The following is a 24,850-nucleotide window of genomic DNA, read 5'->3' on the forward strand; positions in this document are numbered from 1 at the left end:
GTTTCTAATAAATATTTAAACATGCTATGTTCAGTTAGGTGTAAGTATTAGTAATTTCAACTAACATTCCTGTCCAGTAAGAGTGTTGTTTTAGATTTCATTACAGTGCCCTAAAGCTAGTAGTAACTCTGCTTGAAATTAGGAGTGGTATTCTAATTTTTTTACTATAATTTGTGTGTACATGATCGCATGTACATGTGTGTGTGTGTATGAGAAAGACAGGCAGAGAAAGGCAGACCTCACAATCTAGCATCCGACAGAAAGGCTGAATTCATAGATACATAATGAAAGACTGTGTTGAAATATGCAGAAATGCTAAACAATTTTAAAAGGCTATAAACTAATGGGGGTTACATTTTTGAATAAAGTCCTCTGTGTTACAGGACTAGACAGTGTATCCTATTAATTTTTCCTGGGAACTTCTATTCCTAGTACCATTCTTCTAGAACTTGTTACATGATGAATTCTCAAAACTGTCTGAGAATTGCCTCACTTGTCTCTAGACTGCCCTTTGTATCTCTCCCAGGTTGATCTTTCCAAAATACTGCATGTTTCCCAGTCTTCAGCTAATTCAGTGCCCATTCCCCATGGCTTTCTATTGCCTTCATGATAAATTCTGTATTTTTAGAATAATGTGAACCTAACTCAGGAACACATCATAAAGTATGGTCCCCTATCTTCATTTATAATCTATTCCCACATTATTTACCCATAATCTTCTCTAGCCAGGTAATGCTTTCCTACTATGGCACCTATCACTCTCTCTTTTCCAACCCTATTGATTTTTCTGTGTTTCAGCTTTTATAGCTATGTAATGAATTACCTGGGAACTTAGTGGTGTAAATAAATATTTTCTATGTTCAAGAAATCAGAGGGTTGGAATTTGAACAGGACACACAGAGGAGGATACCTTGTCTCTGGTCCACAGTGTCTGGGGCTTCATCTGGGTGACTTGAATGCTGGAGGCTAAAGTCATCTGAATGCTCTGTCAGTCACGAATTTAGGGGGTGATGCTGGCTCTTGCCTGGGGGCCTTACTTCCTGTGCATGTGGGTCTCTCCACATGGGCTGCTGCACATGGTGTCTCCACAGAAGCTAATTTTTCTCACTGCATGTTAGCTGATTTCCCCATAGTTGCTCCCCGGCCACAGAGAAAGCCATGTGGAAGCTGTATCCTTTTCTATAACCTGGACTCTCAAGTCACATGTTATTATTTCTGCTATACTCTGTTGCTTGGAACAATCACAAGTCTGCCTAGGTTTCACTGGCAGGTAAACACAGTTCACCTCTTGAAAGGGACTGTTGAGCTTCTAGAAGATTATGTGGGATTAAAAATATTGCTGGGGCCACTTTTTAAATTTTATTTATTTTTAAAGATTTATTTATTAGAGAGTGGGAGGGGGAGAAGGACAGAGGAAGAGAGAATCTCAAGCAGGCTCAATGCTGAGCATGGAGTGTCACCTGGGGCTTAATCTCAAGACCCCGAGATCATGATCTGAGTGTAAATCAAGAGCTGGCCACTTAACTGACTGAGCCACCCAGGCACCCCTATCTTTTTAAATTTTAATAAGTCATAGTCATGTTCTACAGTTTGTATCCCATATGTCTTGTAACTTTCCTAGACTATTTTAGACCCTACCAAGACTTCCCCTTTCTGAACTCGTTTAACCTGTGCTCTCGTTTATAACCAGTATATTCCTTTGAATTGTTAGTGTTTTTCCATGTGCATATGTTTTCTCTCCCAAGCTATATTACAAATTATTTAGTGCAAGGATTTGACTTACTTGTATTTATATTTACCACAGGTCTAGTATAGGGTTTTGGACACTACAGGTGCTTAATAAACATCTGGCTTAAAGTCAAATAAGCTCACAATGAAATTAGAGACTCAGGTTCTATGCATTGTAGATGAACACAGTGATTGGTCTTTGCACAGAATGCAGATATTGGTGACAGATAGTGAATGTGATCCCTAAGAAGTAAGCAAGAATCATATTTTAAACAGAAGTAAATGTATTTGGATTGGATGAAAGCTTGGAGGTTTAAATGTTAGTAAGTTATGATGGCAGTCAACATTTTTTGCCTCTTAAATATATAATTTTAAATTTAAAACATATTAAAAACTCATTTAATCCATATTATATTCATTGAAAGTATTAAATGTAATTCCACTGGCATTTCACTGAAAGACTGATCAGCTAATAGCAGTAAATATTATAATACTTCATATTTTTAGAAGCATGTAGTTACATTAAAAAGCATTTGTACTTTGATTAATTTTTATTTCATTTTAAAATTAAAAATAATACTTCCTTATTGTATCAAGTCAAGATGTATAGAGAAAAAGCAAGTCTTTTCTCATCTATTCCCATATTGAAGATACAGAATTTAGTTTGGTGCATGTTTTTACATCTTTCTCCCTGCTCATTTTGTATACTTTTCATTGTTTATATATTATTCCATTTATTTATTGTTCCAGTCATAATTTATTATTCCTAAGTATGTAAAGCTCATGATTATGTCAATGTTAATTTGTCTATGTGATGATTATGAGGTTTGATCATCGGTTATTTGCTGTAAGAGGCTAAATTAAAGACTTTGTGGCAAACTAGTAGAGTTGATAATTTAATTTTAAAGTTTTTTTTTTTTTTAAGATTTATTTATTTGACAGAGAGAGAGAGAGAGAGATCACAAGTAGGCAGAGAGGCAGGCAAAGAGAGAGGGGGAAACAGGCTCCGTGCTGGGCAGAGAGCCCAATGTGGGACTTTATCCCAGGACTCTGAGATCATGACCTGAGCTGAAGGCAGAGGCTTAACCCACTGAGCCACCCAGGTGCCCCTAAAGTTGATTTTTAAAGACTCATAGAAAATATACAAAAATAAAGGCTTGGAAGAATACATTAAATTTTCTTACTATGTACTCCATTGTTTGCGTTTGTTTGCATTATGGGAACAAATAGTGTTTTGATGATAATAATGCATAGAACACGATGACTATTACTAAAATATTTATGCTAGCCAAATAATATATTTATATCTGAGCTTTGTTAAATTATTCAGACAGATGTGTAATTTTTTGGTAAATAATGTTAAATTTCATACATTGAAAGTTATTTAGACATAAAATTTTCATATGGAAGGCAAATGCATGGCATATTTCCTTTAAAACTCTCCCCAATGGAAGGGTGCCTGGGTGGCTCAGTCAGTTAAACATTGGGCCCTTGGTTTCCACCCAGGTCATGATCTCAGGGTCATGGGATAGAGCCACATGTTGGGCTCCATGCTCAGTGGGAAGGTAAGTCTTTCTGAGACACTCTCTCTTCCTCTCCCCGCATCTCTCCCCCTGCTCTTGTGGGTGCTCTCTCTCCTCCTTCTCCTCCTCCTCCTCATAAATAAATAAATAAATAAATAAAATCTTAAAAACAAAACCAAAATACCCTCTCCCTAATCTCAAGGATATTTTATTTGCAACTTGGACTGTGAAATGAAAGGAAGAGACTAAAAAAACCGTCAAATGAAAGTAGGATAGTTAAGAATTGCTGAATTCTTTGTATTCAGTCAAAATTCGGTCACTTCAGAATTCAGCTGAATTCTTTGTAATTCAGAATTACTTGTAATCCTTCATTTAGCCAGGTCCTGTGATGTGAATAAGTTAAACTCAGATCTAGTTTTTATGCACTTATGACTTTAGGGACTACTCATCTTTACCTACGTTGGCATAGGTTATTTCCAACATTAATTTATAGAATATAATTGCATGTGTAATTATAACCTTCCTATGAAACTAAACACATGCTTGATAAAATATATGAAGTTGAATATATGTAACTACTTTGTATTTCAGATGGCTGATCACTCTGAAGTGATGAAAGGTATTCATCAATACCCAGGAGTTCGCTATCCTGTCCTTACTCCTAATCTTCAGGGTTTTCACCGTGCTGTAAGTGTGCTACTAATTATTTTTAAATCGATATGTTTCTTACTGTTTTAAGGTCTTTACATAGTTAAAATGGTATCCTATGTAGCCTCCTTGTTACCATGTAGAAATGCTATTCTGATGTAGGCACATGAATACACTGCGATCTGTAACCTCTGGGTATTGTTCCACATGAATGGCCCTTCCACTTTAACCATTCAGGAATCAAAACACAAAAATACAGTAATCCATTTTGATATCATTCTCTTGAAAGTCCATTTTGTGCTTCCCTCTTAAATAAGGAATACAGAATTTAACTTAGGCATTTCTCAATATAATAATTATTAATATTATTATAGTAGATCATTTTTGGCGACTTTTTTGGATCAGCTTTCCGATGCGGGTTTTTCCCTCCCTCTAGGTGAAGCTGATTTGCAGCTGCCTCTAACACCCTTCCCTGTTCCTCTTTTGGTCGGTTTCTTCAGTCCTACATGGATTACGAATTTATATGCAAAAAAACACAAGAAGAATCAGGGCAATTTTAAGTAAAGGCTTGAGGTGTTACACTCAGGTTTTACTCTAAAAGTTTGGTAGCAGCTATTCCTGGTGTTAATGTTTTTCGCTTTTGTCTTTGGGACTGTTACATAAATTTGAGGTTGTGGGTCTCAGTTGATATGTCACCTGTTGTGTAACTTGTTAAAACCACTCTTTTTTTTGTTGTGGTTTATTTTGATATAATTTTAAGGCATTGTAAAGAAAGCAAGAGGCATTTTAAGAAATTGCAAAAATTGCTGTCACAGGTCTTAACAGAGTAAGGCATGTCTCCACCTTGAAAAAGATACCGAGTCCACACACCTTCTCATAGTTTGGAGGGGCAGGTAAGGTAATGGAGTGAAACCAGTGGCTTGGGAGTCAGGCACACCTGTGCTCAAAGCAGTACTTCAGAACTTTTTGTAGCTTTAGTGATTTAGCCTCTGTGGGCCACAGTTTTGTCATCTGTAAAATGGACAAAATGATACTTCGTTTATAAGATTATGTGTTAGAAAGAGGACGCACAAAGTACACAACAGTACTGGTACATAGTAAGTGTTCAAACAAATAGAATTTTAATTTTAGAACTTAAAAATTTATCTCAGGTAGAGGACTAGAAGCCAGTATTTTTTTTAAATGGAGAAAAAATGACCTATTTTCTTAATATATTAATAGAGCATGAGAAAGAGAGAAGATCTTGTACAATGCCAGAGATACATTAATAAAAAGTCTTTAAAAATCCAGCTGGGAAATGAGGAAATTTGGTATTTGAAAATAAGTCACTGGAGAAGCCTGGGACAAGAATAAAGATGGCAAAGGGGAAAAACGTGGAGGATAATATTTTGAATTTAAAGACTGGCAAGAGGATTAACACATTAAACACACAAGAGTATGGTTGTGGCAGTCAAGGTATGAAACAACAGAAGCTAGGTTAAGAGACAGGAAGAAAATTTCGGGCAAAGTCTAAATGATGAATTGGAAAAACATTTTTCCCTTTGGTTATCGGAAGATAAGAACGGAAAGCATTTACTATTCCCTAGTTTAATAATTGGTCTAAAAAGAATGTTTCCCATAGATATGAAAATGTTTTATTGGGGTGCTAGTATTTTCCATAATTACAGTTAAGATATTTCTGAAGCCTACACATAATTTAGGAAAGGTAAAATTGGAACGTCATCACTGTGTTTTCTGTGCCTCAGATTTATGTTACGGTTCAGAGAGTTCTTGTGTTATCATCAAATATTTTTAAATTTGGAAAGAGCATATGTGGCAGGATGAGCAGACTCTAATTTTAAATTCCAAGGCAAATGTTAAAGAACACAAGTATGCCTTTACTGAGTAGATAATATTTCTTCTACTGCTATCATTTGCATTTCTGAAATTACTAGCTTTTGCCTTTAAATTCTTTTTCAGGTTGCTGCTGGAGCCACTGAGATATCAGTTTTTGGTGCTGCATCTGAATCCTTTAGCAAGAAGAATATCAACTGTTCTATTGAAGAAAGTATGCAGAAGTTTGAGGAGGTTGTTAAGTCTGCAAGGCACATGAATATTCCAGTGCGAGGGTATTTATGAAATCCCACAAATGCTATTTAAGTTAATATCTATCGTGTAAGCTCATTTATGAGCCATGAAGACATCATTTTACATAATATATGCAGGGTATCTTTTGTACCTTGTATGATTGGGGCCATCACTGTGTAGTGATACATCTTGTGCACGTCACTTAATTATTAGTGTCCAGCTTTGAAGTGTATAATGCAGCTGAGATCAGAGGCAAACTTGTTATTGCAAAGCTGACATTGCCTGCAAACCTGACATTGTTACTCATTTTATTAATATCCAATGCACCCATCTATTTATCTCAGCCTACTGTGGGTTGATAAATTTGTGTAAACTCATAGTAGCATTTGGGAAGGAATTACTTAATGTGGTTTCCACAGCTTTAACATTTTTTTAAGGAACCATGGCCACTTTTCTTCAAAGATTATTTTATGCAGAGCTTCAATAGAGTATGTAAATCATGAAATTGAGCTTCTGAGCTGCCCTGAGAAATTCAGCCTGTCATTTCCCCATTCAACCTCCCCCTCAACAGCTGACTTCCCTGTTGTCTCCCTGTAACCTGAAAGCAAAGGCAAATGGGGAAGAAGGAGAGAGAGACCTGTTTTGGTTCTTGCCTTTTTCCAGAACCAGCAGTTGCAGCACACACTGAAAATAAGCTCAACCCCCTGGCCTATGCTCTGTGGAGTATATAATAAATTATTGGTTACTTAGGGAAGCGTTTGTTTCTAAGACGTTAGCTAATTTTCTCCTGATTTTTATGAGTATTGAGATATGATAATCACCATATTAACAAATTAAAATGCAGAGCATTCGTAAAAGAAGCCTGAGGGGCTGTTATTGGATTTAGATGCAGGTTTACCTCCTCTGGTTGAAATGAGCAAAATTCAGAGTGGCAAGGGAAGGTTCAGTGCTTAATGAAAAGGCAAGCGGACCTAATTTTGACTGGCGGTACCAGAAGAGGGTTAGAAGTCACTCAAAGTCATTTGGCGAGCAAATAGGGTTAGAATACATCACAGGGAATGATCTTGTTGGTTGGCTTACTTTTGTTACTTTCTTTTTCTTCTCTCCATAGTAATAGTTTCCAGCATGAGTTTTCAAAGATACGGATTTTTTTTTTTTAAGAATGTATTTATTTATTTGACAGAGACCACAAGTAGGCAGAGAGGCAGGCAGAGAGAGGAGGAAGCAGGCTCCCCGCTGAGCAGAGAGCCCAACTCGGGGGCTCGATCCCAGGATCCTGGGATCATGAGCCGAAGGCAGATGCTTTAACCCACTGAGCCACCCAGGCGCCCCTAAAATTGTTTTTGTTATTGAAATATATACATATCATGCATATACAAGAAAAATTTAAAAACCAAGATAGTGTGTTTCCATAGATAGAAAATCAAGGATGTGTGATTTTTAAGGCAAAAGTGAATAACCACAATCAAAAAGAAGAAACGTACTGTCATTTTCTAAATTCAAACATAGAGAAGTTGTTTGTCTCTCTTTCCTTTGAAAGAAAGGAAAAAGAAGACACCATTCTATTTTAATGTGTGTTTCAATGTGTAGTGTATGTTTTACAGTGAAGTCGTTCTTACTGGAAAGTTGAAAACAATGCATAACCATAAAAGTAAAGTATGTGCAGCTTGCACTTCAAACAAGAAGTTTGCTACTTTCAAATGGCAAGGTTTTTTTTAATGTTAAAAGATGGATGTAAACATAAATTGTATACTATATTTTATTATCTTAGTTATCTCTTCGGAGGTAGAATAGGTAATGTATTAAAGCTAATAAAACCCTAAATTCTCTCAAATACTGATTGTTGAGCAATTAATAATAGTGTCCCATCAGCAAAGAGAGTCCTAACCATGCTACAAGTTAAAAACCTTGCCAGGCTTTGATAAGAGGGGCACAGAGTGCAAGATAGATACAAAATGACGCACGGTCCAGTGCAGTCCGCAGAGTACATTGGAGACGTGCTGGAGAGCTACACAATAGACTGGTGTATGTTTGCCAATGCAGATTTTGTTCCGTGGGAGCACAACTCATAGAGTTTCTGAAACACTATTCATTTTCAGAAAGACACCTTTCAGCATGTGAGTTTGCTCTTTGCGCAGTTGAGAATTATCTTCCTCCTCCCCAAAACTTTTATAGAGTTTAAATTAGATTTTATTTTTACTGGCAATCGAGATTCTAGATACTCATTATTAAGTCATAGGTCATTAGTAATCATTTAAGAAAGAGTCATGCTCAACCAGTTGAAACTGAAGTAGATGCTTCAGCATGTCTTATATGGCAACATGGCAACAGCTGCATCAACATGTACTTGATCACCATCCAGAAAATTCATGTCATCAGCTGTCAGATTTAAAGGCCATAAGGCAGCACACATTTTATAAATGCTCAGTAAAACCATTTAAATTTTTATGAAAATAGTTAACTTTCATATGGTCTAAATAGCAGCTTTTATTAAAGTTACGAGGGCTATTGTTGGATTTCCCATGTCCCCCCAAACACACACATATACACATGCATGTGAACACATATTTTATATATGCTTAGGACTTCACATAACATCTGGGATACATTGGGAAAACATACCATGCCAAATCATTGACATAAAATGCAAAGTCAGCTAACTGCCACTGAATGTACATTATATATGAATGGAAAATGAAATATCTACATTTTAGACTTCATTTTTTGATGTGTAATTCATATGACATATGTTTGAAATATGTAGGTTATTTTTCTATTATCTAAATTTTTAAAAAGTAAAAAAGGCAAAGAAAAATAGAAATCTATGATAAATGTAATCATTTTCTCTATTTTTATCACTGCATTTGTTGAAATAATTATCTCTTGGCTTGTCAAGATCCTTTCAAAACTGAAATGCGTCAAGATATGAAGGTAGTATTCTAATATATCAGACATTTAGTTTTATTCCTTTTTGTCTGAGTATCAACTTAACCTTAAATGAAGTCATTAGAATCACATGCTCTCTCTCTTTGCGAGAATATTAATTTAAAAAAGGAAACTATCACTAAGGAGCCATTATTAATTTTACTATTAAAATGCTTATATATTATAAATTCACAAGGTCAGCAGTTGTACACAACAAAGAAAAGCTTTTTACATAATTATATTTTAGGCCACTCCTTTAAAATCATTTAAAATGAGTTGACCCATGATTACTCAAAGCCTGAACCTACTGAAAGTTGAAAGAAGTATATTTGTAACAATTTCCTAGAAGTCAAACAAAATTATCCATCCATTGTTTAAAAAAAAAAACAACTGCAAAATGCAAAAAACATTTTTTTATTAACATATAATGTATTATTTATTTCAGGGGTATGGGTCTGTGATTCATCAGTCGTACACAATTCCCAGCACTCACCATAGCACATACCCTCCCCAATATCCATCACCCAGACCCCCCATCCCTCCCACCAGCTCCACTCCAACAACCTTCAGTTTGTTTCCTGAGATTAAGAGTCTCTTATGGTTTGTCTCCCTCTCTGGTTTTGTCTTGTTTCATTTTTCCCTCCCTTCCCCTATGATCCTCTGTCTTGTTTCTCAAATTCCTCATATTAGTGAGATCATATGATAATTATCTTTCTCTAATTGACGTACTTCACTTAGCATAATACCCTCTACTTCCATCCACATCGTTGCAAATGGCAAAATTTTGTTTTTTTGATGGCTGGATAATATTCCATTGTATACATATACTATATCTTTTTTATTCAGTCATCTGTTGATGGACATCTAGGTTCTTTCTGTAGTTTGGCTATTGTGCACATTGCTGCTATAAACATTGGGGTGTACATGCCCCTTCGGATTACTACATTTGTTATCTTTAGGGTGAATACATAGTAGTGCAATTGCTGATATGTAGGGTAGCTCTTTTTTCAACTTTTTGAGGAACCTCCATTCTGTTTTCCAGAGGGACTGCACCAGTTTGCATTCCCACCAACAGTGAGGAGGGTTCCCCTTTCTCCACATCCTCACAAGCACCTGTCATTTCCTGACTTGTTAATTTTAGCCATTCTGACTGGTGTCCTCGAGGTGGTAGCTCATTGACGTTTTGATTTGTATTTCCCTGATGCTGAGTGATGTTGAACAATTCTTCATGTGTCTGTTGGCCATTTGGATGTCTTCTTGCAGAAATGTCTGTTCATGTTTTCTGCCCATTTCTTGATTGGATTATTTGTTCTTTGGGTGTTGAGTTTGTTAAGTTCTTTATAGATTTTCGATACTAGCCCTTTATCTGATATGTCATTTGCAAATATCTTCTCCCATTCTGTCAGTTGTCTTTTGGTTTTGTTGACTGTTTCCTTTGCTGTGCAAAACCTCTTCATCTTGATGAAGTCCCAGTAGTTCATTTTTGCCCTCGTTTCCCTTGCTTTTAGTGATCTTTCTAGGAATAAATTGCTGCAGCTGAGGTCAGAGAGGTTGATGCCTGTGTTCTCAAGGATTTTGATGGACTCCTGTCTCACGTTGAGGTCTTTCATTCATTTTGAGTCTATTTTTGTGGGTGGAATAAGGAAATGGTCAAGATTCATTCTTCTGCATGTGGCTGTCCCAATTTTCCCAACGCCACTTGTTGAAGAGACTGTATTTTTTCCATTGGACAATTTTTCCTTGCTTTGTTGAAGATTAGTTGACCATGGAGTTGAGAGTCCATTTCTGGGCTCTCTATTCTGTTCCAGATATCTGTTTTTGTTCCAGTACCATACTGTCCTGATGATGACAACTTTGTAATAGAGCTTGAAGACTGGACTTGTGATACCACCAGCTTCGGTTTTCTTTTCCAACATTCCTCTGGCTATTTGGGGGCTTTTCTGGTTCCATATAAATTTTAGGATTATTTGTTCCATTTCTTTGAAAAAAGTTGATGGTATTTTGATAGGATGGCATTAAATGTGTAGATTGCTTTAGGTAGCATAGACATTTTCACAATAGTCTTCCAATTCATGAGCATGGAACATTGTTTCCATTTCTTTGTGTCTTCCTCAATTTCTTTCATGAGTATTATATAGTTTTCTGAGTATAGGTTCTTTGCCTGTTTGGTCAGATTTATTCCTAGGTATCTTCTGGCTTTGGGTGCAATTGTAAATGGAATCAACTCCTTAATTTCTCTTCTGTCTTGTCGGTGTATAGAAATGCAACCGATTTCTGTGCAATGATTTTATATCCTGACACGTACTGAATTCCTGTATGAGTTCTAGCAGTTTTGGAGTGGAGTCTTTTGGGTTTTCTACATAAAATATCATATTATCTGCAAAGAGTGAGAGTTTGACTTCTTCTTTGCCAATTTGGATGCCTTTTATTTATTTGTTGTTGTTGCTGTTGTCTGATTGCTGAGGCTAGGACTTCTAGTACTATGTTGAACAGCAGTGGTGATAGTGGACATCCCTGCAGTGTTCCTCACCTTAGGGGAAAAGCTCTCAGTTTTTCTCCATTGATTATGATAGTTGCTGTAGGTTTTTCCATAGATGGCTTTGATGATATTGAGGTATGTACCCTCTATCCCTACACTGTGAAGAGTTTTGATCAAGAAAGGATGCTGTACTTTGTCAAATGCTTTTTCTGCATCTATTGAGAGTATCATATGGTTCTTGTTCTTTCTTTTATTAATGTATTGTATCACATTGATTGATTTGCAGATGTTGAACCAACCTTGCAGCCCAGGAATAAATCCCACTTGGTTGTGTTGAATAATCATTTTAATGTACTTTTGGATCCTGTTGGCTAGTATTTTGGTGAAAATTTTTTCATCCATGTTCTTTTGAGATACTGGTCTATAATTCTCCTTTTTGATGGGGTCTTTGTCTGGTTTTGGAATCAAGGTAATGCTGACTTCATAAAATGAGTTTGGAAGTTTTCCTTCCATTTCAATTTTTTGGAACTGTTTCAGGAGAATAGGTATTAATTCTTTAAAAGTTTGATAGAATTTACCTGGGAAGCCATCTGGCTCTGGGCTTTTGTTTTTTAGGAGATTTTAGATTACTGCTTCAATTTCCTTATTGGTTATGGGTCTATTCAGGTTTTCTGTTTCTTCCTGGTTCAGTTTTGGTAGTTTACACATCTCTAGGAATGTATCTATTTTTTCCAGATTGTCTAATTGCTGGCATATAGTTGCTCATAATATGTTCTTATAATTGTTTCTATTTCTTTGGTGTAGGTTTACAATGCAAAAAATATTTAACTGTGAATTTTAAGTCCTGAAATTCCTAATTCTGCAGAAGAAAGGTACAAAACAATGAGAATAAGGAGTAAAAGATGAACTAGTCATTAAGCTAATATAGATAATTACATATAGCTTTTAGATACAGAAAAACAAAAAGCAGTTTTAGGATATGATTAGTGTTTTACTTTTTAAATTAGTGTTTTTGTTTTCTTTGGGTAAATAGCCATTAGCAGAATGACTGGATGGTATGGAATTACTATTTTTAATTTTTTGAGGAATCTCCACTTTGTTTTCCACAGTGCCTGTCAGTTTACATTCCCACGAGCAATGCACAAGTTCCTATTTTTCCACCTCAGTGCTAACACTTGCTAATTTTTTTTTGGTCTTTTTGATAACTAGCTATTTTGAAAGGTGTGAGGTGATATCTCCTTGTGACTGATAATGTTGAGAATCTTTCCATGTGTCCCTTGGCCATCTGTATGTCTCCTTTGGAAAAAAATGTATTCAGGTCCTTTTCCCAATTTTTTAATTGGATTATAATTTTTTGATACTGATTTGCATAAGTTCTTTATATATTTTAGATATTAGCTCCTTATTGGTTATAGCATTTACAAATATTCTTCCCCATTTGGTAGGTTGCCTTTTCATTTTGTGGATGGTCTTCTTCACTGTGCAAAGGCTTTTTATGTTGGTATAGTCTGAATATTTTTTTTTTTTGCTTTTGTTTTCCTAGAGAGCATAATTTTTGCATCTTTGATCTACTATCACCCTCACCACTTACTTTCTCCTCAGCCAAGACCAATAAAAATCCAATCTGGCTTAAAGCTTCTGAGTAAGATTGTATTACGTATATCAGTGACCAGTTTCCTTGATGAAACACCAATGATATTAGACAATTCTTGTGCTTAATTGTTTTTTGACTCATTGTCTAGCTCTGTATAATTTCTAACCCTTAGAATGGCAATCTTTCTGTCATGAAGTAAGGGCACAGCCCTCTCCCTGAAGGTGGTCAGTTTTCACTGGTTTTCCTTTTGAGAGATAATTTATAACACCCATTTATTCAAGAATTTGCAGGCTGCTTGTTTGTTAGCCAAACCGTTTAGGTCATTTTGCCCATATTATATTTCTCACTCCTCCTCTCTCTGATACAACATGTCATTTGGGATCTCTGTCCTGACCCTGAAGGTAATAGCAGTATTATTGAGCATGACAGTGAGTGTCCTTATTTAAGTCTCAATTTTTTAAACACACAGTGACTGACAGCATTTGTCATGACTAATATAGCAGATACTTTCCATTGGATGATCTGCCCTAATGGAATTCACTTGAATATGTGGCACCATCTTCTAAATGGATAGTTTATTAGTCAGGTTTCTTTCCAACCTCTGCTAAACTGAGGGCTTTGTGTTGGCCTGGAAGAAAAATGAGAAGAGCAAGTCAAAGCATCATTTACCAAAACATGATACATAAAATTGTAAAAATGAGACATCTGTTAAAGCTATTTTGTGTCATGCATATGGTTTGAGGGTTTATACTTAATTTTTTTAACCTAACATATTATTCTGGCACTGCTGTGAATCAGAATAACACATAGCCGACAATAGTTAATACATGTAAGCTGTGTTGGTACAGTCATGTCTAAACAGCCTTCATATAGAGTCTTTGAGGGAGGAATGTATTTTTTCATTTCTCATGAAATTAGTATTTGAGAGCCAAAAGAGCATCTTAGCAGAATTGCTCCTTGAGGCCAAGGGACAGCATTTATTTCTTATTATCATCTACAGTGTTAACTGTTTGATAAACTATCACAACCCTCTTTTGGTTAGTTTATTAATAATGGAATGCTATTTTGAATTGTTTATTGATGGATGTATTCTGCATGACTGCACCAAAACAGCTCCTACATTTAAGTGTCTTAATTATGTTTAATTGACATCACATGTCATCTCCTTGCTCTTGGCATTGCTTTTCTCTTCTGAGGATAGCAGTGGTTGATTGCTTCCATTCAAAGTCTTTGCACCATTTATTCCAAGGTTTTCCTCATCGTTTTGGCCAGAATGGTGAAAGGATGTAGGATAATTGTGGGAAGGTAGGCTTAGGTAAGGCCTCACTGTAGGTACTTTTTCATGACTGAGTTAAACCAGGAAACATTGGTAAAGACTTGAATGCCTCCATTTCTCTTTTATCATGATTTTGCACAATACTGATAAATGGCCTTAACAAGCATAAATAAAAATAAACTCACATTTCTATCCACAGAGTTTATTGTAACACTATGCTTTTAATTTTAACACAATGAGCTTCAGTATGGTTGGCAAATCCTTTATTATTCTGTCATCCTATATAATATTTAAAATATCCTTCTAAGTCTGAACTCATAAATATATGCTATCTTTTCTGGCTACAGGATTTAGAACTTTAATAACCTGTAGGAGGTTATATATTTAGAGAAAAGATTAGGAATTGCTTAGAAAATTGTTCAAATGATGAAAATGGTACCTTAACACATTTGTGGATTAATTCATTCAAGAAATATTATATGTTTTATATAATACACTGTCTGGTGATACTGTATGGAATATGAAAATGAAAAAGTAGCTGACTTTAAAAGAGTTTCAAGCAGACTAGAAAACAATATATAGAGAAATAATTATTATATTGTCAAAAAAAGGCAAATACATTAAGAGACATACAGACAAATCCTATTCAAGTTTTAAGTAATACTATATTAAATTTCTCTGGGGTAATTTGGAGAAATCTAATGCAGAAGGTGTCAGTAAAATGAAGTCATTAAAGATTAGGTAAATTCATGAAAGCATAATCAGAAATGATGGCCTTTTCAGGTGGGACAGGAAATCTACAAAGAGCAAAGATATAGTGAAAAGAAATCTCAAGAAATGTTTAGGTGACAGGAAAAAGTTTACTTTCACTGGAATGGGAGTTTTTGAAGCTGTGTAATTGCAGAGAAGTAGAAAGTTAAGTTGAAGTTTCATAAATTGTGGAACTTGAATGCCAGGTTTATTTGGTAGACAATGGCAAGCCACTTAAAGATTTTCATAAAACTATGTAAACAGATCTATGCTGTGGTCATATTATTTTGTCAATAGACATTGGTGTACAAATGAGTGATGTGAGACCAGAGGCAAGGAAAGCACTTAGGAAATGTTTGCAGCTGTCCTGGAGAAGATATTCAGGGACTGTTCTGTATACTTGGGCTGGCACTGGCAGATGTCCTGTGCTACAGAGGTTGGAAAGGAAGAACCAGCCAACCCAGGTTATTGACTATGTTCTCAAAGATGACCTTTAAGTGATCTGGCAGTACAGTTTCTGAAAACGACTGTATCATTATTATTTTTTTTAATGGCAAATGCAGGGGAAACAGGAATGAGCCCCATTTTGGATATACTGAGCTTAATATATTATGTGAATATGTCAGGAAATCAATTCATAATGTTCATGAGATTTGTAGTTGTTCCTTGGGTTATCTATCTGTGTAATGATGAAAGACAATAACTGTGGGGGACTGAGTTGATGCTCTCTAGAGACTCCCTTTTTTGTTCCCATTACAAACAAATATAACCACTTTTAAAACATATAGCCAAACTCAGAAAAGTAAGTCCTCAGATTTCATTAAAGAAAGTGTGGTAAACATGCAGGTTGATGCCACTAGCACATGGGAGATCTATTTCAGATATAATCCCTAGTGGCCTGAAAATGGGATTTTAATGTCTATATGGGGAAAAGACAGATATTCTACTAAAACATTGATTTCAAAGTGATTATTCTTAGAGCTGGGAATCACCTTCTTGTGAATGCAAAATCAGTAGAACTTGTGATGCATTCTGGAAACCCAAATTAAGAAATTCAGGTGGAAATTTGTCCAAGAACTAATAAAGTCCACAGGGCAAGGGCCAAAGGCAGTCAGATCTTGTTTATAGGGACATTTAAATAAGTAAAGACTCTCATGGAACTCCTACTGAAACTAAAGCACCATGAAAAGACACAATAAAAATTATAAATCCCATGATGATACGAAGTATACCCTAAGGGAAAAAAAAGGTAAACAAAATCAGGAAAACTTTAACAGAAAAGGAAATAGAACAATTAGAATAGAAGATTATAAAAGGAAAGGAAAAGAAAAAGAAGAACATAAAAGAAGAGATCTTTATAAAAAAATGAAGCTTTTACAAATGTTAAAAAAAAAAGTAAAAGTTCTGACACTCTCATGGTAAAATGTAGAATATTAGATCTAAACAGAGAATCCTAAAGACAATAGAGAAAAAATTACTATAAAGTTGCTATAAAGGCATTACCTTTAGATAGCAAAATTTTCATCAGCAAAACAGAGACAGAGATAATGAAATATGTTCAAATGGTAGAATAACTTAACCTAAAATTTTATACCTATTCAAACTATTATACATTAATGAAGGTGAAATAAAATAATTTGCTGACAAAATGGTCTGCAAAACTCAAACACTGGTGAAAAAAAAAAATACTAAAGGACATTAAGCCAGAAGTAAGAAACTGGATAAAAAAAGAAATGGAGAGGTTGTAGTTTGGAGCTTCATCAGAGTAGAAATGATTTGAGATAGGTCTCTGAGAAATTTAACCACCAGACAATTGAAAATAGATCAAAGGTTCCATGGCGTAGTGGTGGGGAGATTCTTGAGACAAGCTCTCAAAACTCTGTATTATCCCCCCCCCTTTTTTTAAATACAAGGAAATCAGGCCATCCAGGGGAGGTAGTATTGCTAAATGGTTAGTTGTTTTCAATTTTGACAAAATAATGGAGCTTTAGAGGTGGTTTTGAAATACTGGTGGTTGAATTTCCTCTCCTAAGTTTGTGATTTAATTGTTTTGGAGTGTATCCTAACCATCAAGGTTTTGTTTTTTAAGCTCCCCAGGTGATGGGTGCAGGCAAGTTCGTGAGCCCTTCTAATAGATTGCTAGAGAAGAGCAGAAATCTAGATGTCGACTCTAGCCACTAGTTAAAGCAGATGATGTAGACTATTTTTTATCATGGTAGAGACTTTCTCATACTCATGAAAGTATTTCATTTATTACCATCAGCAAACTTTTAATGTAAAGGACCAGACAGTAATATTTTAGGATTTTGTGGGTCAGATAATCTATGTGCAACTACTTACCTCTGCTCTTACAGTGCAGAAATAGCCATGGATAATAGGTAAATAGACTGGCATGGCATTGTTCCAATAAAATTTTACTTGCAGGGGCGCCTGGGTGGCTCAGTGGGTTAAAACCTCTGCCTTCGGCTCAGGCCATGATCCCAGGGTCCTGGGATTGAGCCCCACATAAGACTCTCTGCTCGGCGGGGAGCCTGCTTCCCCCTCTCTCTCTCTGCCTGTTTGTGATCTCTGTCAAATAAATAAATAAAATCTTTAAAAAATTTTTACTTGCAAAAGACTAATGACCAGGATTTGGGCTGTGGGTCTTAGTTGTCAAGCTCTGCTTATATAATATTAAAATAAATTAATGGACATAGTCGAGAACCATCACATTTGTTTTGGAGAAAGTAGCCCCATGTGTGAATAGGTTAAGGGAGTGTCCACTTGCAAGGATGGAAAAAAATATGTGAAGGTGAAATGCAGTGGAATATGAAGACCCAGGCAAACCTGGGAAGGAATCAGAGGGAAAACTTGAATGAATAAAAATGCACGTGGCCAACTTAAAGTTACAGCACAAAGGGGGTAGCTATGGCCAGATACGTTGAGAACACAGGGGAGGTTAGTTTGCTTCTATTGTTTTGTACTTGTTTTTTCTTTTTTTTCTTTTTTCCTTTCATTTTTCTTTTATATTTAGATGGATGGCATGTAAATGCATGGCTTGGATTTTCTACTTAATCATATTTAGATATTTTGGGTTTAGAGTAAAAGTGATTATACACACACATAGAAAATGCATATTTAAAGGGATGGGGTGGGGGATGGGTTAGCCCATTAATGGATATTAAAGAGGGCAAGTATTGATGGAGCACTGGGTGTTAAACGCAAATAGTCATGGAACACTACATCAAAAACTAACGATGTACTGTATGGTGACTAACATAACATAAAAAAATATAAAAAAAAAGAAAATACTTACCTGTAATCATTGTATCTGAATTGAAAATGTTTGTTCTTTTTCAACCTTAGCTACCTTTCCCAAGGGTTAGGTTTCTGTAACATTTTCTTTCTACTTGTCCTGATTCAATTTATACAGATTATTCAAATAAGATTAAATTATAGTAATTATTAGGACAAAAAAGTGATTTCCTCTCCACCATTACTTTCAAATTTTAATAGAATTAACCACTGTATTCCTTCTCTGTCCTCATTAATGCTTACTGATTTAGTAAATTGCGTATTTGTTTGAATCGCAAAACACAACTTTTATTCACATTTTAATACTTTTGAAATTAGATTATATCTTTGGAATTAATGGATATGGATTGAATCATTGAATATATAGCTTTTTTACTCCAAAATCTGTTATGAAATTCATAGTGTTTCTTACAGTGGACAGCATCTTAGAAGTGTGGAAATAACGGTCTTAGAGTGTGTCTTCTTTTAGCCTGCACCTTCCTCTGGCAGCCACTTCCGGAGTTCTCAAAGAGTTAACATTTCTGGAAAACAACTCTGATCTTGTCACTACATTACCTAATAATTTTGAGTAATCTCAAAGTTCAGACTTTTTGGCATGGCATTCAAGGGCCTTATTATCTAAAGCTTGTTATATTCTGGCTCAGAAAATGGCATCTCCAGCCTCATTTCCTACCAGCCCCTCTCACTCATGTGAATTGCTTCACCCCTGACAATCAAGCACATGATGCATTATTTTAATACAAGCATTGTAAAATCTCTGAGGAAAGTTTAATAAAATGGGATTGGTGTTGAGCTGAAAATAGCTAAAACAGGTTTTTCTAAAGCTTAATACTTTAAGATGGAAAAGTATCATCATTTCAGGAAAGGCTTGACTTTTTATATTAAATTGTTGAAGAAGCTTATAGAATATCTTTATTTGTAGTCTTTTAAATGTAGACTAGAAACTCTTCTGTTTCGAATGATTTAGGTATACCCACGGGAGATAAACAAGATGAACTTTGAGGTTGTGGCCTGGTTTAGGAGTTTTGGGGTGATTAATGACTGTATCTAAATGAGGCCAAAATATCCAGATGGGAGTAAAGAGAAATTCAGTTAGTCATCTACATGCTATCTCTCTCTGATTCCAAAGACCTGGATATTTAACAGTTGAATGTTTGTCCTTATTTAAATAAAACTATGTAATTCAGTGATATTTTCATTCATACATGAATGTTCATATATTGCTATAGTATAAATAACTCCACAAGATAAACACCTTTTATCTTATTCCCATCTGCCATCAAATAACATATATCAAATTGTGATTACTAGATGAAAATGTCAGTTAAGTTGAAAATGTTCCAAAATTCTTTGTTTGTTGTAAGAATAATAATGAACTACTGTAAAATACATTTTGATGACTTTTAAGCTATTTCTTAATTTTTATAAAATGAAAATTAGGAAATGACTTATCCATCATCTATATATTTATATGGTTTTGTATTTTAGGTATGTGTCTTGTGCCCTGGGCTGTCCGTATGAAGGAACCATCATACCACAGAAAGTGACAGAAGTAAGATACCCCTGGTTTTCTGGTTCTTGGTAAAATGATGTATATTATTTTAAAAAGTGGCCTGTTTTCCTTGCTGTGTGTTGATCTGCACAACAAAGTTTAAGGAGAACCATGGAATGGAAACAAGTTTGATTACTTAACTAAGAGTTTGATTTTAACACTTAAGATGGACCTATTGGGGACAGTTCTTCAATGTTAAATAACATTTGAGTCTTATGATTTAGGTGCTCACAGGTGAAGGAATAAAAATACCTGTTTCATTTTTCCGCGGGTAGAACTCAGTGGCCTTTCTACATTCCACCAGAATGTCAGGACAGTTTATGCGCACACACGACCTTCACTCTGGTTACTCGGGTAGGCTCCCTTTCTTTTTGTCCTGCGTGCTTCAGCTCTTGGATCAGAGTATACACTGCTTTTGGGTACACTGCTTTGTTCCTTTGAGATCTGATAGCTCTTTCTGCTGAGATTCAAGTTGCCTTTATTAGAGAGCAATTTTGTAGCAATAGATTATAGTCATTAAAGACCTGCTTACTGAAGTTCATTTTCTACTTCCTGTTCCTACTTGTTGATACCAAGGAATACAGAATACTCAGTCTTTGAGACTATATTAGGCTCTCAGAAACACACTTTTATATGAACTATTCTAATGTGTCCCTGTTGTTAATGCTGTTATTTTCATATATTTTGTAATGTGGTACCAAAGTAGTGAAGATAACATTGTTAGAAAACCAGAATTTAGGCAGACAAACATTCAATTTGGCTAAAGTCATTCCTCCTTTGTGCTCTCATTTGAACTTTTGAAATGTACTGCAGATTTTTTTTTCAATGAGTGCTGTCCCACAGTCTATTTTTTTAAGCAAAACCTTTGCACACTATGGCAGGTACTATAAAATTTTTTAAAAAAAGCTTCAGTGTCATAGTCCTTCACCTGCATGGGACCCTTCCAAGACTTGGTTATTAATTTGCATTCACAATTACATCTTCTTTTCTTAAAACTTCAAAAATGGTATAACTTCAGACTCCACAAGAACTAGGATCCAACTCTACCTGTACACCAAGACCCTTGCTTTTCTGCCTTTTGCCTGGTGGACTCCATGGATGGACCACACCCACATACTCTCCATGCCTGCACCAGAATGCCTGAGGAGTTGCTGAGAAGAATCACGTAACAGGCAGACTGGAAGCATTAGGCGTTGATGGCCAGCACTCATAAATGAGCCTTCTGTGCTTTTGTATTACATTTTGTGGTCACTCACTCTCTTACTCCCTGCACTCACCATTACAAACTGTTCACTCTGTCCAAGCTTCTAGTTCTTCTCCTCATTTACTTCCTCCTCCCTATATACTTAACTGCTTAGAATCCTTCCTGTTGACTCTTGAACACGTTCTAGTCTCTTCTGCCCGAAAACTTCCTTTTTTAATTAAGCATCCGCATGTAGTTATTGGCGACATATTTTTATCCTTCTACATCTAAACTTCTTCAAATGGCTGTCTACACTGCTGGTGTTTATTTCCTCAGGTGCCACCAGCTCTACCTCATCCTCCAAGGTGACTTGACCGACCATTCACTTCACTGAAATCCCTCTTTGTAAGACCACTACTTAGCACTTGGTTAAAAAAAAAAAAAAGCAAGATGATATTTAGTACATCTTGATATCTTGGCAGGATTAGGGACTACTTATCATTTGTCCTTGAGGACACCCTTGTATTCCTTAAAGTCCCTTGATACCATACTTAGGGTTTTTCCCCAACTGTGGTTAGGTTTCCTCTTTTGAAATGTCATTGTTCTTTACCTGACCATTAAAAAATTCCAGCATTTAATAGGCAGTAGGGAAGAATGAGAATTATGCCTTTTTTTTTTTTTTTTTAATTCAAGTTTCCATCCAGTAGTAGTCTCCTGCTTGGACTAGGGAGCCCTTCTGAGTACTCTCTAACCTGTTTTTGATATTGTTGATAGTGCCTTTCTGAAAGTTTAATATTGCCCCTACCACTACTACCCTAGTAGTCTTTTGTAGCTTTCTGTTGCTCTTATCATAGAATCCTCAACCAAAATTCTCAGCTTGGCTGGTTTGCAAGGCTCTGCCTGGTTTGCCCTCAGCCTACCTCGCCAGATTCATGTAGCTTAGTTTTTGCTTTCTTGCCACACCTGCCCTTTGTATTTTTTTCCTATCTGGAATGCCCTTTGCATTTTCTATTTCAGCTGTCTGAAACATGTTTCATATCATGAAACATTCTTGTTGTACTCTTCTTCTCACCCTCTTCAACAAGTTAACGCTTATTTTATCTTAAGCTCTCACTTAGGCCCAACCTACTTGATAGATGTGGGTCAATTTCTTTGCTACATGCTCTTAGAATCCTGTTTCTTTGCTCCAAAACTCTTATTTTACTCATTTTTACACATTCTTGAGTGTAATTGATTAGGTTCAATCCTGAGTTGACTCCAGGCTCCACAACAGCATAAACCATCTCAACATTTGTATGCTTATTATATCCCAGCACCTAGCCAAGTGCCTGTCATAAAATGGGCACTGAAGAAATACATAATAACGAGTTACAGTATTTTGTACATATGCCAGATATTGTACAAAATGTTTTTATAGATCCTGCTTTCATTTTCATAACCAACATGTCCTTATTAATTTCATCATTAATATACTTTTTAAAAAATTAATAAGGCTTAGAAAATATGCTGATAAGAGTATTTGTTGTGTCTGTTTTACATAAGAGACACTAAGACTTAAAGAGGTCAATCTTCTACCAGTATCTCCTGACTAGCATGCCTCACCCCTGAGATGTAAATCCAGGTTTGTCTGACTCCAGAATGCAAGTCTTTGTTAACACACCATGCTGCCTTTTTGCAAATTTGTATTGCCCTTTACAGTGACAATAGTTACACAGCATAAAGGGAACTTGCAGTTTACCTTGCACACGTGCATCCATTTATGAGCCAAAGAATTAAGTTAAAAATATTAAGTGATTCTACCAATCACAAAACTACTTACTGACAGAGCTGGAACTAGGATTGGTATCTCTTGACCTCTACTCTAAGGCCTTGAGAAATACTACTTCCGAAGTAAATTTGTAATGCTTCTGCTTTGATTAAAGTGTTGCGAAAGTAAGGTTCCTGTATTTGAAATTGTAGCTTATAATTTCATAACTAAACTATGTAGATAGTTATGATTCTAAGGCAAACTTGGATGTTAGAAAAATAAAGTAATGTCTTTAAAACTTTTATATAATGCTTTGGATTTAATAAATGGGAAAAGGACCAGAAAACTAAAATAAATGTTTCCCATGGATAGGTAACTGATCTCAGTTGTGACTTTTACTTCTGGATGATGTTTGCTAAGGAATAACAGGGCTTGAGTCTTTCCATTTCCATTGTTTTACTGGCTCCTCCCCTTTCCCAACAGGTATCTAAGAGATTGTATGGCATGGGCTGTTATGAGATCTCTCTGGGAGACACCATTGGAGTGGGAACTCCAGGAAGCATGAAGAGAATGTTGGAGAGCGTCATGAAAGAAATCCCACCTAGTGCTCTTGCTGTCCACTGCCATGACACATATGGACAAGCCTTAGCAAATATCCTCACGGCCCTTCAGGTATTTTGTGTTATTTGTGTGTACATGTAAAATGGGTATCCTTACTTATAAACATTAAGAGCATTAGTGGGATACTATTTATAAATTGCTACGAATATAGTGATTAAACAATGTCTGCCACATGACAAGCACTCAGGAAATAACTCTACACATTTCTTTTTTAGGGCAATGATGTCTCCTATTACTGTCAATTTGATTTGATAAAATTTGTTCTTTTTTACTGAAGGGTAATTGACATACAGTATCAGTTTTAGGTAAAACGTAGTAATTCAATAATCATATAAAGGTAATGATCACCACAGCAAGTGTAGTTACTCTCTGTCACCATACAAACTTACAATAATATTGACTATGTTCTACCTGCTTTTCGTGCTTATGACTTTGTTTTATAACTGGAAGTTTGTACTTCTTAATATCGTTCATCTATTTCACACATTCCCCCTACCCTCCTCCCTTCAGGTAACCAAGAGTTTGTTCTCTGTATTTATGAGTCTATTTCTGCTTTTTCTTTGCTTGTTTCTTTGGGTTTTTAGATTCCACACATAAGAGAAATCATATAGTATTTGTATTTTCCTGTCTGGCTTGTTTCATGACCTATATTATGATACATGAAGTATATATCTTTTCTATCTGGCTAATTTGCAACATTCATGTTGGTATAAATGGCAAGATTTCATTCCTTTTCGTGGCTGAGTCATACTGCATTGGGAATGTATGTACTACACCTTCTTTATCCTTTCATCTATTCGTGGACACATAAATTTCTTGCATGTCTTGGTTATTGTAAATAATGCTGCCGTAAGACAGATACAGATATATATCTCTTTAGATTCGTGTTTTTGTTTTCTTCAGGCAAGTGTCCAGAAGTTGAAATACTGGGTTGTATGGCATTTCTATTCTTAATTTTTTGAGGAAATTCCACACCGTTCTCCACAGTGGCTGCATCAGTTTACATTTCCACCGACGGTGCACGAGGGTTGCTTTATCTCCACATCCTCACTAGCACTCATTATTTCTCATCTCTTTGATACTAGCCATTCTGACAGGAGTGAGCCAGTATCTCATTGTGGTTGTGGTTTGTATTTCTCTGATGATTACTTATACTGAGTATCTTATCATGTGTCTGTTGGCCATCTGTATGTCTTCTTAAAAAAAAAATCTATTCAGATTCTCTTCCTATTTGTAATTAGATTTTTTTTTCCTTTGGTGTTAAAATGTGTAAATTCTTAATATATTTGGGATGTTAATCCCCTTATCAAATGCATCAGTTGCAAATATCTCCTCCCACTCAGGAGGATGCTTTTTTGTTTCGTTGTTTCCTTCACTGTGACAAAGCTTTTGACATTGGTGTAGTCCCAATAGTTTAATTTTGCTTTTGTTTGCTGTGCCTGAGGAGACAAGTATAGAGAAAT

The 24,850-nt window shown here is 35.7% G+C and overlaps 1 protein-coding gene across 5 annotated transcripts in view; it reads left to right on the plus strand.

Moving 5' to 3' along the window:
* LOC111152335 (3-hydroxymethyl-3-methylglutaryl-CoA lyase like 1) overlaps window positions 1-24,850 on the plus strand; it is a 193,958-nt gene that overhangs the window by 75,052 nt on the left and 94,056 nt on the right. For 3 of the 5 annotated variants that reach the window (XM_022510835.1, XM_022510832.1, XM_022510833.1), the window contains 4 exons: window positions 3,843-3,938; window positions 5,859-6,007; window positions 19,773-19,836; window positions 23,250-23,438. In XM_022510835.1, the coding sequence (XP_022366543.1) occupies window positions 3,843-3,938; window positions 5,859-6,007; window positions 19,773-19,836; window positions 23,250-23,438 (498 nt within the window). The remainder of the gene's footprint in view (window positions 1-3,842; window positions 3,939-5,858; window positions 6,008-19,772; window positions 19,837-23,249; window positions 23,439-24,850) is intronic. The other 2 variants (XM_022510834.1, XM_022510836.1) reach the window with 2 other exon arrangements.

This window comes from Enhydra lutris, unplaced genomic scaffold, assembly GCF_002288905.1.
Source record: "Enhydra lutris kenyoni isolate GAN:26980312 unplaced genomic scaffold, ASM228890v2 scaffoldscaffold28, whole genome shotgun sequence".
Lineage (NCBI taxonomy): Eukaryota > Metazoa > Chordata > Mammalia > Carnivora > Mustelidae > Enhydra > Enhydra lutris.